The sequence below is a fragment of the Setaria italica genome, chromosome VII, assembly GCF_000263155.2.
Source record: "Setaria italica strain Yugu1 chromosome VII, Setaria_italica_v2.0, whole genome shotgun sequence".
Classification (NCBI taxonomy): domain Eukaryota; kingdom Viridiplantae; phylum Streptophyta; class Magnoliopsida; order Poales; family Poaceae; genus Setaria; species Setaria italica.
Window position 1 is genome coordinate 32842345 of NC_028456.1, and position 13469 is coordinate 32855813.

At 40.7% G+C, this 13469-nt stretch overlaps 2 protein-coding genes across 3 annotated transcripts; both read left to right on the plus strand.

Annotated features, from left to right (window-relative positions):
- Positions 1 to 103: 103 nt before the first annotated feature.
- LOC101762107 (acetyl-CoA acetyltransferase, cytosolic 1) lies at positions 104 to 5777 on the plus strand. 2 transcript variants are annotated; one of them, XM_004977130.3, is made up of 15 exons: positions 104 to 257; positions 363 to 431; positions 1105 to 1203; positions 1309 to 1482; positions 1587 to 1692; positions 1946 to 2084; positions 2708 to 2785; positions 2865 to 2930; positions 3093 to 3178; positions 3708 to 3807; positions 4139 to 4249; positions 4324 to 4365; positions 4505 to 4591; positions 4957 to 5060; positions 5245 to 5777. In XM_004977130.3, exons 2-14 carry the CDS (start codon positions 404 to 406, stop codon positions 5044 to 5046), a joined length of 1206 nt encoding a protein of 401 aa, XP_004977187.1. In that variant the 5' UTR covers positions 104 to 257; positions 363 to 403; the 3' UTR covers positions 5047 to 5060; positions 5245 to 5777. The 2 variants fall into 2 exon arrangements, with proteins under 2 accessions (XP_004977187.1, XP_004977186.1); XM_004977129.3 differs by having other exon boundaries at positions 108 to 257; positions 360 to 431.
- A 3603-nt stretch (positions 5778 to 9380) lies between these two features.
- Positions 9381 to 13123, plus strand: LOC101762782 (ubiquitin fusion degradation protein 1 homolog). Its single transcript, XM_004977131.3, has 10 exons — positions 9381 to 9621; positions 10346 to 10383; positions 10827 to 10904; positions 11333 to 11357; positions 11449 to 11481; positions 11595 to 11716; positions 11798 to 11928; positions 12099 to 12322; positions 12442 to 12656; positions 12772 to 13123. The coding sequence occupies exons 2-10, from the start codon at positions 10381 to 10383 to the stop codon at positions 12856 to 12858; spliced, it is 918 nt and encodes a 305-aa protein (XP_004977188.1). The 5' UTR covers positions 9381 to 9621; positions 10346 to 10380; the 3' UTR covers positions 12859 to 13123.
- The last annotated feature ends 346 nt before the right edge of the window (positions 13124 to 13469 follow it).

A 13469-nucleotide genomic window follows, 5' to 3' on the forward strand; every position in this document is an offset into this window, starting at 1 on the left:
CATTCCTAGCCGGCCCGGTTGCCATAAAAGACCGCCATTTTGCATCGAACCGGTGAAAACCCAATACCGGTTTTTCGTTAAAACCAAAGCACGTCAGATTCGAATCTTGGCTATTATTCAGATTTGAGGGCACGAAGGACAGATCACCCTTGCCACTCCACTGTACTGGGGGTTCGCTGCGTTGCCGTCCTTCGTTACGCCTCTCTTTCTCTCGCCTTTGCGGCGACGACTCTTCCCCGGCGACGAGCACCCTCGAGGTATGCCCGCCCCCTTCTCTTCTCTTCCCTTCCCGCCGTGCGAAATCGAGCACCCCGAGCCCTGATGCCAGCCGTTTGTCTTCGGATCCGATCCGATTGCAGCAGGTCTTCGGTTGGTTTTGGAAGTTCGGACCGGCGGCGGGGACATGGCTTCCGACGGCATCGCCCCCAGAGGTATTGTTTGTTTCTTCTCTTCTGTTCAAACAGACTTCGAAACCAGCCGGAGATCTTGGGCAATGAGCTCGCCACTGTAGTTCCAGCGATCTGACATATTAGGAGGCGAACTTCGGCTCTGTCCGGCCAAATTTTTGGTTTATGTAGCTTGCAAGGCAGGAATTGGTTGTTTTCCATGTAGTTCTAGTGCCTGTTTGCGGCCATGAGGAGTTCTAGGTGTTCCATGCTCCTGCTCTTATCCTTGTCTTCCTGCAATCTGTTCGCTTGAGGGCATCCTTTGCTTTCCAAAGTTTGTTGGTATTAAAAACCTTCTGATTTCACTACAAAATACGTATATGTTAGCACAAGTTCTGGCCTTTTACCCTTTTCGGGTTGCACAGATGTCAATATGTCATGGGCAGGGCCGTGTCAATAGAAAGGGCGTGGTACACATTAATTGGTTGTAGCAGCTCCTGCGTTGTTTTTGTTTTATTATAATGCAGTGCCAACTGGAACAGGTGATTCACTAGTAGTGCAGTATTTGCTTTCCACGTTTGTTTGTACCACCAGTAGGCATGAGGCATAACCACATAAGCATGCTTTACAAATTATTGTGGATATAATGGGAGAGAGGTGCATTCCAGATGGTTTCACTGTGTTCTGCAGTCACTAACTTTTTCTTCCTCGCTCACAGATGTATGTGTTGTTGGGGTTGCCCGCACCCCTATGGGTGGTTTCCTTGGTGCCTTGTCTTCCTTGCCCGCAACAAAACTTGGCTCTATAGCAATTGAAGGTGAGATCCAAATCTTCTCTGCATGCGCATCATAGCTCTATACAAGGAATAAATATTTGTTTTGCCCCCACTAACACTGACATGACCATTGGTTGGGACCGTTAGCTGCTCTGAAAAGAGCAAATGTGGATCCGGCCCTTGTGCAGGAGGTCTACTTTGGAAACGTCTTGAGTGCTAATTTGGGACAAGCTCCTGCAAGGCAAGCTGCACTGGGCGCAGGAATACCAAACACTGTTGTCTGCACCACTGTTAACAAAGTCTGTGCATCTGGCATGAAAGGTTTGAACCTAATTCATTTGTCCAGGCTCGTATGCTCTTCTCACAATTTCCTCAAGCGAGACATTTTATCTGACCATGCTCTTGCTTTTCTTTCCTCTCTGCAGCTACTATGTTTGCAGCACAGTCAATTCAACTGGGTATCAATGATATTGTTGTGGCAGGTGGCATGGAAAGCATGTCCAATGCTCCAAAGTACATTGCTGAAGCTAGGTACGCAAAGTACTGTTTTGATACGTCCAATATGTTTCTGCATAACCGAAGCATAAGCTTAGGTTATTTGGCGGATACATGCATGTTTACTTATCTACACTGCATTTTCTACACTAGTTTGTATTGATATGCCCATTCGCTATTAGCACAGCAACTAAAAAGTGCCTGCTTTTATTTTGAAATTATATTATGTTCTTGAGTAAAATGGATTTCAACTGCTATAATCTGATAAGCTTGCTGATTACAAATGCAGGAAAGGTTCTCGTTTTGGACATGACACACTTGTTGATGGCATGCTTAAGGATGGCCTTTGGGATGTATATGGTGATTGTGCCATGGGAATGTGTGCTGAGCTTTGTGCTGACAATCATGCCCTCACAAGAGAAGATCAGGTCTCTTACTACAGATAGTAGTAAATGTTATCTGTTATATATTTATTTCTATATTTGTCAACAGATAAAGTGGTGTTATTCAATAGTGGTCAATATGGCAATTCTTTTGAGATGCCCTGATTTTCCTTTTCATTACCATCAGTTTAGACATCTTCTTTCGTTATCTTGGTTATCATCCTGAGTGGTCTGGATCAGCATCAGTATTCCCAGTACCTTATGGTGAACAATTAGTTTGGAGCCTTTTATGAGCAATGGCTTTCTGTTAGGAGTGTCGCAAGATTGCTAGGGTGGGCTTATGTGATACTCTGGATCTGTAGATGAACCATTCATTTGTTTGCTTCCAAAGATGAAAGTAGATGTGCCATATGAAATTAGTACTATTTGACTATTTGTATCCTTGTTCGAGCTATATAGATATTAGTCTCTTAAAAGCTGCTCTTCAGTATACAACATTAAACTTCTATAGCTCAAATATTTTCTTGCATCTGTTTTCTTTTTCTTGTACATAATTTTCCGGTATCAGTTGCCTAGGAATCTTCCTGTATCTTATGCAATGTATTATCTTCAATATTGCAATATATTTGTCATTTCTGGCAAATTTGATCTTACTTTTTCGTGCATAGGATGCTTTTGCTATCCAAAGCAACGAGCGTGGAATTGCTGCTCGTGACAGTGGTGCTTTTGCATGGGAGATTGTTCCGGTGATTTTCTTTCTCTTTGTTGAAACTAGACATTATATGCTTTGCTTGTTTTTCTTATGCATAATGTTTTGTCAACCAGATTGAAGTTCCTGTTGGGAGGGGAAAACCACCAGTACTTATTGAGAAAGATGAAAGCCTGGCCAAGGTAAATTTTCTTTTGTAACAAAGTTCTTATGAACAAAGCAAAATCAGTAGTTGGTAAAATACTGGTGGGCCTCCTTATATAAAGAGCTTTGTGAGCAGTTATTGTAAGGTCAATGCACATGACAGCTTCACTTATGCCTTGTGCTGTTTCCTTTTCTCTTAGTTTGACCCAGTAAAACTGAAGAAACTCCGTCCAAGTTTCAAGGAGAATGGTGGTACTGTCACAGCTGGAAATGCTTCTAGTATAAGGTATAACTGCTTGAGTTTATTTTTATTCTGAGACCTTTAAATTTTTATTGCAATATGTTGTTTTGCGGAGAGGCCTGAGAAACGAGACATTACATTGTTGGCAATTATATTCGTTTATTATATTATGCATGGATTTTGTTCTTTTTCGCTGTTGTCATGTGTGTGCCATATTCGGCTTCTACTTGTCCTTACAAATTGCTTCTCCTATTTATGTTTGACTGCTTGTTATGCTCTACCTTTTGTTAAGTAAATTGTAACTTTTTTCTTCAGGGTTGTAAGTTTGTAACATAATTGGTGTGAATGATTTATCACGTAAGAAAGTGAAAATGTCTGTGTAATGCCTTATGCCCATTCAATCAAGAAAAATAGCCTACCTGTATAATTTCTTGTTGGTTGTCTTAGACACTCTTTCATCTCACTTTGCATTGGCTATTTTTTTCATTGACTGGTACTGTCAAGTGTGCTTCCTACTGTTCGCTTGTGTAGGCTTCTGCAACCAGTCATATCTAATTTGTTTTACATGGATCAGTGATGGAGCTGCTGCATTAGTTTTGGTGAGTGGGCAGAAGGCTCAAGAGCTTGGCCTGCAAGTCCTTGCAAGGATCAAAGGATATGCAGATGCTGCTCAAGTAAGCTACAGTAACTTTCATCTCACTTAAGAGTAGAGTATGCTTCTCGATATATCACCCTGTGTTCGCTTGTGCTAGCTGCACAAGCAGCTGCAGCTGCAGCTGCATAAAGGCCAAAGGCCTACAGCCCAGTCTCAGACGCCTCACTTGGCTGCTGCAGCTGCAGCAGCACTCACAACCGAACAGGCAAATCATTGTGATCTAAATATTGAAGGATATAGGAAGTTTTCTCTGGAGCAGTTTTATGTTACTATTTTGGACATCAAAGTTTATCCTCTTGAAATTTGTATTCTGGAATTCTAACTTTTAACCATGGATGTTGTTTGTACAGGCCCCGGAGCTTTTTACAACCACCCCAGCACTTGCCATACCAAAGGCTATCGCAAATGCTGGATTGGAGTCATCTCATGTTGATTTTTACGAGATTAATGAAGCCTTTTCGGTATATACCATGATTTTCTTTTACTGATTACTTATTTTTTTGGTAGTAATATGTATTGTTACTTCTCAATACAGGCTGTTGCCCTTGCAAATCAAAAGCTTCTAGGGATTCCTTCAGTAAGTTCCACCTATATTAAACTACCATTCCTACATCTTTTTCAGAAATACACCCTGGTTCTTTTGTTATTTTCTATGCATCAGCAACAATTAATACATAGAATAATATTTTGTGAATTAACAACACATGTGCTTGCAGGAAAAGATTAACGTTCATGGAGGAGCTGTATCTTTAGGTCATCCTCTTGGGTGCAGTGGTGCTCGTATTTTGGTCACCCTTCTTGGTGTAAGTTTTATCTTCAGATGCTATTCTTTCTGATCTTCTGAGTTACAATCCCTTTTGTTTAAAGAGGTCCAATGTTTTTATAGTAGAAAACTAGAAGCCGATCTGTAAAGTAAATGATGAATTTTGTCAAATACTTGAGCATTGCTTAGGATTTGCCATGAAGAGTAAGTCATCCTTAACATTGCTAGTGGGTTCTGTTAGTGATTTTCCAAAGTGCAAAATATATTCAATTAGGATCCTAGATAAACTTGCATATCCAAATTTCACATTGTTCTCACTTCTTTTGGAAAGAAAAATCGGGTATCTTCTTTAGACATTGTTTTGGGACATCATCTCGTTCCTCAGTCCTTGTTTCCTTTTAACAGGTTCTTAGGGAGAAGGGTGGAAAGATTGGGGTTGCTGGTGTCTGCAATGGTGGAGGTGGAGCATCAGCACTTGTTCTCGAGCTCGCATAAGAAATACTGACCTTGTAAGACTCAACACACTGAACATATCTAACTCAATGGCATTAATTACATGATGAAGCATAAAAATGACAGTGAGCTATGTGGGGGGTGCTACTGTCTGCATAGTTCAACTGGTTCTGATGGAGCAATCATTCTATTTTTTCAGTGTTGTGCCATTTCGCTAACCATAGCCACTTGACATTGCAGGTGCAATCATTCCAGTAGTTAGCACCAGCTTCCTGAGGCGATCTTGTACTATCACGTTGATGTTTATTTTGTGTTGTAGCTTGTTGAACATTCTTTCTTAGCTTAGTTGAGCAATAAAGTGTGTTGTGCTTCTGTTACTTGCATAGTATCCCGCAATAAGAGAAATGGAGCAGCCTCTTTGCAGGATTCTCGTATGGAATCTTTACAAGTTTTAGATGTTGGTGTGAAATTTATTACTGGAACTCTGGTGATGCTACAACGAACCAACGGTCATGCCGGGTTCCAGCCTACTCTGAGTAGCTTAGAGTATGGGTGGGAACTGGTGACATAATGCAAGCCAATTGTTACGGTGGCTGCTTGTTCTGTGGTTGGCTACTGTTGCTGCCAATTGCCTTCGGGGCTTCGCCACATGGATTGAGTAAAAGATATGTGGAATCCGCGTTTTCTGCTGGCTTCGTGTGTGTGTTGAAACTAGATAAGTGCGTGAATGTAAATGACCAAGAGGTAAAAGAATGGATTCCATGTATCGATCATTGTTCATTGTGGGGGCATGTTTGTGGCTGTTTGAAAAGGATCCGGTTCCGAACAGGTACCTACTCTCTATTCTTGGGGCTGTAATTGTTATCAAATAGAAAATATTTACTGTCACACCGTCAAACTACCTAATTCCTAATTATAGTACTAATAATCTGCGAAAATGAACGGGTGAATCCCATCCGCACTTATTTTTTTTCACAGGCTGCAGGAGAGGGAGAGCTGCATATCTTTGCAGTAAAAGATAGAGAATGGTCCAATTATAGAAAACATCCTCCCAGGACCAGAGAGATTTGAACCTTACAGATGATAAAAAAAAACATAAGAACTTGATGACTGGCTACCTAACCCAAACTCTAAACCACCGGCCTCTTTAGGTCTAGGGTAGCCGATCCCTTGGCTCCAGCTAATTACCACAAGTGAGCTTCATCTTTAAAGGTCTGTATAGCATCCTGAATGTTAAGAGTAGTACCCTCAAAAACACAAGCATTACTGTGTTTCCCAAGGATCCATGCTCCAAGTATGACCAGGGAATTAAAGCTTTCCTTGTGCTGTACCAGAATTGCCTTCCAAATACACATGAAGTTAGTATGTGCTGGCCTGAGGCTTGGAATTTCCACTGTTGCTGGTCCTCGGATTGGTCTAGCGCTATGTTAGCCATGACATCCCAAAGCTGAACATATTCTGTGAGACCAGCAGACTAAGATCCCCCCTTATGCCACCTACCCAAGTGTGATCTTGCCACACTTATGAACTTCCCAAGAATAACCGCACTTGGTACTCTCACAACGGGGAGTCGAGGAGTGGTATCGATACAGTTGGAGGTAGCGCCGGACTTGACAACCGATGCCAACGGTCGCTGCCGGTCGGACATGTAGAGCAACACCTATGCACATGGTCTTCGCGACGCGACAGTTCGGTCAACCTATATGGCGCTAGGTCCAACCCCCGATGGTCCACGGCCAAAGCTGTCACCTGCTAACGCCGTCACTGCCGGTCGGGCATAGAGCTAGAGCAGCACCTGTGCACGTGGTCCTCATGACGTGATAGGTCAACTCATATGGCGCTAGGTCTGACCCCGGACGGTCCGCAGCCAAAGATGCCACATGCTAACGCGGACGCTGGGCTAGGGAAAGGTTGGCTCATTTTCGGAGCAAACTACATAATAGGTCAGGTCACTTGGGGACGGAACTTGGGCAGAATCAGTTCAGCAACATGTGTGTGTGCCAATTCGCGACGCAATGCTGGCAAAAAATAGGCATCACATGGGATACCTCACAGGACATACACGCATCATCCAAACAAGACAGTCCTCACAGATGTCTCTTTTCATGGAACTTTTCATTTCACTGTAGCCGCATGGGAAATTTGGAATGTGAGGAACAGCAACATCTTTGATGGTGTCAATCCCACGCTAAGGCTTTGGATCACGAGGTTCAAGGACCAGGTCTCTCTCCAACTACACAGGGTTAGAGTGGAATTTAGATCTCCAATTACACAATGGCTAGAAACAATTTCCTAAACTTTGTAAATATCTCCTATTTTATTTTTAACATGAAGTGCTGTGGGGAACTCCCCCACAGTTTTCTTAAACAAAACACATGTGTGTCAATCATCTTTCCCCTTTAATTCATCATATGGAAGTTTCTATTTGCAATTTCTTTACAACCAAGTTGGGAAAGAACTTGAGTAAGTACATTGGTCGCTTTTTTTCAATGTGTTTTTCGGATATGGGGATTTATGCTATCTACCGCTCTGAGTTGCTGTCTGTGGGCGCTCCTAGTGCATGTAAAGCACATTCTTCACGATCACCAATGCCTGGTTTAACTCGGAACTCGTCTTCGGTAGTATTGTATTCCTTGTTATGGTTTGTCATGCCATATCTTGTATTATGGTACGGTGGGCAACTCTATCAACTTGGGAAGACATTATGTTATCGTTATGTAATTTAATGATATGTAATTGTTTTTATTGTAGGGTTATCACAATGGTGGCGTGACTGGACCTTAACCCCTAAGAAGATTGATTTGATTAGAACTCATAAAATTAAGCAACATAATTTCTTGTATGTTGATTTGGCTATGTTGGACATGGGAGTAGATTTCCAATTCACACTAAAACCTCGAGATTCTAGGTTATCATCTATGGTACCATAAAAGATACTTCAGACTGCAAGGTTTTGTTTCAGGTAAATGTAGTTTGAGTGTTATTTTTAGAAATAAAATTGATAATTTGAATGGTTGTGGTTGACAGTCTATGATTATGTAAAACATGTGTTTAGGAAGGATTTTGTTTCCAAATGAGCTACCTTCTTATTGACTTGAAAAAGGCTAGATGTATGTGGGATTTCAATCTTATTTTGAATGTTCATGAGCAGAATAATGGTAGGATTCATTTGGAGAGGGTTATCATTTTTAATGATTTTATCAACTCAAATTGCTTATGGAAATCTAAACTACTGAAAATAGTTTCGCCTCAACTAATGGGTAAGAAATCATGATTTCTAAAACGTTGGATAGATTCTTGGTCAACGAGACATGAAAAGAGAAATATTCATCATTAGTTCATGCTTCAGTTATTACTAAAATCTTTTTTAAACTATCCACCAATTATTTTGGACTTGAGAAGTTCCAAAATAAACCTTCTACTATATGAACATCAGCGGGAATTGGTAGAAGATTTTGATGCTATGGTTGAGGCTTGAGAAAGGCTAGGCTCCTTGTATTCTGTTCAACTTGTGCACTGGCATGAGCTAATGTTTATGAGTAAACAATGGATGGAACGTGATTTCAATTTTAAGAGCTGCTGCTTTTGGAAGTTGTTTGTCGGCTTTTGATTGGCACATTATGGACCGAACATGTTTGGCGTGTGTGCACTAGTAGGTGCTGATGGGCGGAGGACACGTGTCAGCGCTGGGAAGGTTGAAGGAATATAGTTTAAGTTTCAAACATTTATTATGATTTTTTCAACCATTCATCTATTTTTAAATCCATTTGAAGATTATTGTTGTTTGGAATTAATGCTTCAAGATGAGATCCGATGTGAATACATTTATTATTTGTTGAAAAGTTCAATAAATACGATATGCTATTTCAACAAATTTGATATACTACTTCAGCATATGTAAAGTATTTTTTCTCAAAAATTCAAGTATTGACTGTTGAGCTATGCTTTTCCCTTAATGTTGAATCATGTTTTGTGAATTGTTGAATTAAGTTTCACACATTGTTGAATGATTGAATACATGTGTCTTTTTTAACAAATTTTTATATAAAATATCGAATATGTTATAATTATCAAAGTATTGAAATCAGTTCGAATTGTTGTATAATAAATAGTTTGTACTGCTGACTTCAAATGACAATGCATTTTTTAGAAATAACAATGCATTTACTTATATAGGAAACAATTAATAAAATATAAAAAAAGAAGTAGGAAAAAAAAAACTAGTACCCGTGGTTGTGCGGGCTACAAGCTTCTACTCCCTGGGCCGTTCATGGGCTGGGCGTTGTATACGCTGCTACTACCCTTCCGCAAATCTGGCAGGCCTTCGTCTTGGAATCCCATCTTCTAGATTATTCGTTGCGGCCTCGATTAGCTCCTCTGTCCTCTTTCTTCGATCGGAGGCAACAAGGAAGAAGGAAGAGGAGTCCTTCCTCTGTTCCTCTTTCTCTCCCCTCTCTGGAGTCTGGAGTCCGGTCTCCGCCACCAACCAAGCGCGAGCTCCTCCTCCTCTTCTTCCCAAAGAAACTTGAGAGGGAGGGGAGGGTTCCCATCCAATCTTCTCCGTCTCCACTCCGCCTCCCCGACTGCCGCAAGATCCGCCGGGTTGTCGATTTCTCGGTAAAACCTCGACTGTCGACTCAATTTCTCTTCCGGTGTAATCCGGGGCCATCCAACCGCTCTTGCACATCCGATCCCCGCACGGGAGGCCCTTTACCGCGCTTGTATTAGACCGCAGGGAATTGTGCCTGACAAAGTTCGTCGCCTTGTCAACAACTGCCTTCTTGTTCATATGTGCTAGCAAAATCGCCCCTTTGCGTCCATATACTGCCAATTCATCCGTAGGTGCAATAAATGATACCTTTTTTCCTAGTTATTACTGAAAGGGTGCTAGGCTAGCAGCCGTACCACTGTCTACTGCTAAAGTAACGTGTTGAGTTTTCGTTCAAGTTGCACGCTAACCATGCCAATGAGTATTTGGACCCTGAAGTGTGCTCCAGATACATGGTTATCGATTCTGTTGGATTTAAATAGCTGACTATACCTTAGATATCTATTTCTCTACCTTCATAACCAGTTGCCATCATGTTCATGAGCATTTTGCAAAGATGTAATCTCCTTTGCGTGAGTCTTAATTCTTTGGTCTGATGTTGCATATTCGTAGTCTCAGTCAAAAGATGAAGACTGACCAAGGCTTATAACTGATATTGTCTTTCCTTTCTTGATTGTCACATTATCACAAGTGTGAGTGCAATTATTTATGCTTGACATTTCGAGTGCCTACTTTTGTATCTCTGCCTTGTCGCATCATTTGATTTATTTCCTTTTGTTTCTCATATTCAAGGGAGCAGGAGGGGTTAACCTTCGTGTGGGGAAACAATGGTAAGTCCTTTACCTGAAAATCTGTTTTTTTTATCCATTTTTGAACAATCCGACCCATTGGTCTGGGGAATTTCTTTCCGTGGAATCATGTAATTAGCTTTCTCATCCCACTTGGAATTTGCTGATAGCACTGGACAGTCAAACAATGTCAATAGATATTTGGTCTATATCACCGTCTAATGTGCATCGTGCAGCAGTGAATTCAGATCCCCAATGTTCTTCCTTGATACTTGCTGCCATTGTTTGACCAATATGGTAGCATTTTACTTTGTATCTGAACCAAGCTACAGTTTCTTTTATGTATCATGTATGTTATCAATACTCAAAACGAGGAGTTGCCTGTCTCCTGACTTGTTTCATACGCGCATGCTTTCATACAAGACTTTGTTGTGGAACCACGCTGCTGTCTCCTCAGTCCTTATACATTTCTTCATGATGAATAGTACTTCGAAGGCTATGGCTACCCGGGAAGCACTTTCGAGCAGACATATCGCTGCTACCCTGCATCTTTCATTGACAAGGTTTGTAAATCTTCTTCAGATGAGGTGCCATATTTTCTATTTGAATATAGTAATATATGTTTTCCACTTGATCATCTACCCAGTTTCAAGGGACATATGACTAATGAGATAGTTGCTTGTTATGAGATACTGTAATCAATTCTTTTATTCCATTCTGTGTTTCTTTTGTCCTCCTTTGCATATGAATCATATTCCATATGTTGGGTTCTAATGCCTATTTTCATTCAATTGTTGAATGAGGAACTTATCTTTCCTTAATCAACATGACTTTTGAATTGAATCAAGTAAAATATATTTAAACTATCATTAACTGGGCCAGTAAATTCTATCAGCATCTATTGCTAGAATAATTACAACCTTTCAATATAACATTTTTGGTTTGCTTTTTTGCAATTTATTGTAATAGATCTCTGTTACTGTTTTTGCAGCCACAACTTGAGGCTGGTGACAAAAGTATGTTCTCTGTTCAATGTGTTCCGAGTTCCATATGTCCTTTTATTTGCCATCAGAAGATTTACGTGATTATTACTTTGCTTCTTTTCAGTTATTATGCCACCATCAGCCCTTGATCGTCTAGGTAAGTTAGGCGCAGACTACTTCCTTCATCTTACATGTTATTAACAGTTTTTCCCACACTCATTTGACAATAAGTTCTCGGCTCCCAAAAAATTGTGTTATGTTTCTCTGCAGCATCTCTGCATATTGAGTATCCTATGCTTTTTGAAGTCCAAAATGCGGCAGCAGAACGGACTTCACATTGTGGTGTTCTGGAGTTCATTGCAGAAGAAGGCATGATCTACATGCCATATTGGGTACGTTGAGATCTCTAGGATACCGTTGCTCTTCTCTGGATATCATTATGTCAATAAAGCTAACTTTATGTATTCCATCAGATGATGCAAAATCTTCTTCTGCAAGAAGGAGATATGGTGTTCATAAAAAATGCCAACCTCCCCAAGGGCACATATGTCAAGTTGCAGCCTCATACAACAGACTTTTTGGACATCTCAAACCCCAAAGCAATGTTAGTGTTTTTTTTGTTAACTATTTCTTATCCTAGTGGAACGTCTGTTTACCCCTTCCCTCCCTATATGACTGCTGTATTGTAACTGGAATTACATAGTATGCGTTGCAAGTAATGCAAGTACAAAATTCCTGAAGAACACTAATGATCTGTTTGTGTCATTCTTGCAGCTTGGAGAAAACTTTGAGGAACTTTTCTTGTCTAACCACAGGTGACAGCATTATGGTAGCGTATAATAACAAGAAGTACTACATTGATATAGTGGAGACAAAACCTTCCAATGCTATAAGTATTATTGAGACTGATTGTGAGGTTGACTTTGCTCCACCACTTGACTATAAAGAACCTGAGCCAGTAAAACCTGCTGTTCCTGCAAACACAGAGCCTACTACCGGTAATGCACTTGTTCTGTACATCACTGGACGTGGTTACTCTTCTTGATGCCTTTTATTTTGTAAGTATTAGACAAGAGGCCCTCCAATTCTTTTGCTTCTTTCCCTTTTTTTTTTGCAGAGGCTCCAGAAGAACCAAAGTTCACCGGTTTAGGAAGGCGTCTGGATGGGAAGCCTTCTAAGGATAAAGATGTGCTGGCCTCATCCCCTGCAAAGCGGCAAGCTAATGCAACCAATGGTGTGCAGCCCTCAACACCCAACACGTCACAGGGTGGTTCATCGCGTAAGACCACAGGAAAGCTTGTCTTCGGTTCTGGTGGAAGTCGAGCCGATAAGGTTGGTATTTTTTTTCTTTTGAGAGCTAGTTTGAGTTGGTAAGGATGCATGGAGCAAGCACCTTAGGCTTCCAAGTTTGCTATATTGTGTTGACATTTAGTCCATCAATTTGTAGGCACCTGAGAAGGAAGCGAAGGAGGAACCGAAGAACGAACCGAAATTTGCAGCGTTTACAGGAAAGAAATACTCACTGAAGGGCTGAATAACATAGGCAGTAATGCATTATCAGTATATTTCCAGCGACAAGACACGACCAGGGAGAAGAGCTTGATGAGCTACTGACTTTATCCTTGTTCTGTGGGATGGGCACCCTTGGTTGGGTAATGGGTTAGTGGCATCTTAAAGTGAATGTTTCACAGTGGAGAAAATGATGTATAAAGCTATTCATGCCTGTTTATGAATATATGCTGAACTTCCATGTACATATTACCGTCTTCTTTGCTATTATTTACCTCGCTTATTCGCGATGTAATATGTCGGGTGAGTTGTTTCCCCTTTTTTATTTTAAAAAAAAATAGTAACAGCAATTGAATGAATTGATTGAAGAAGAGGCTAGAACCGGCGGTCTACGTTGGGGGGCTTCCTATACATCCGTCTTACAGAAGATGGTTAAACTGCATCACCATTACTTTAAGCAGATGGCCTAATGCATCAGTAGATTCAGGGGAGCCGTACTAGATTCAACGTATCTCTACAAATTCTATTTTATATATCTCTATATATCTTTATCTCTTTTGTATTTTATTTATATAATATATGTGTTTTTTATATAAAAAAAACAAGCAACGATACATTAGCCCGTTTTAGGCCTGG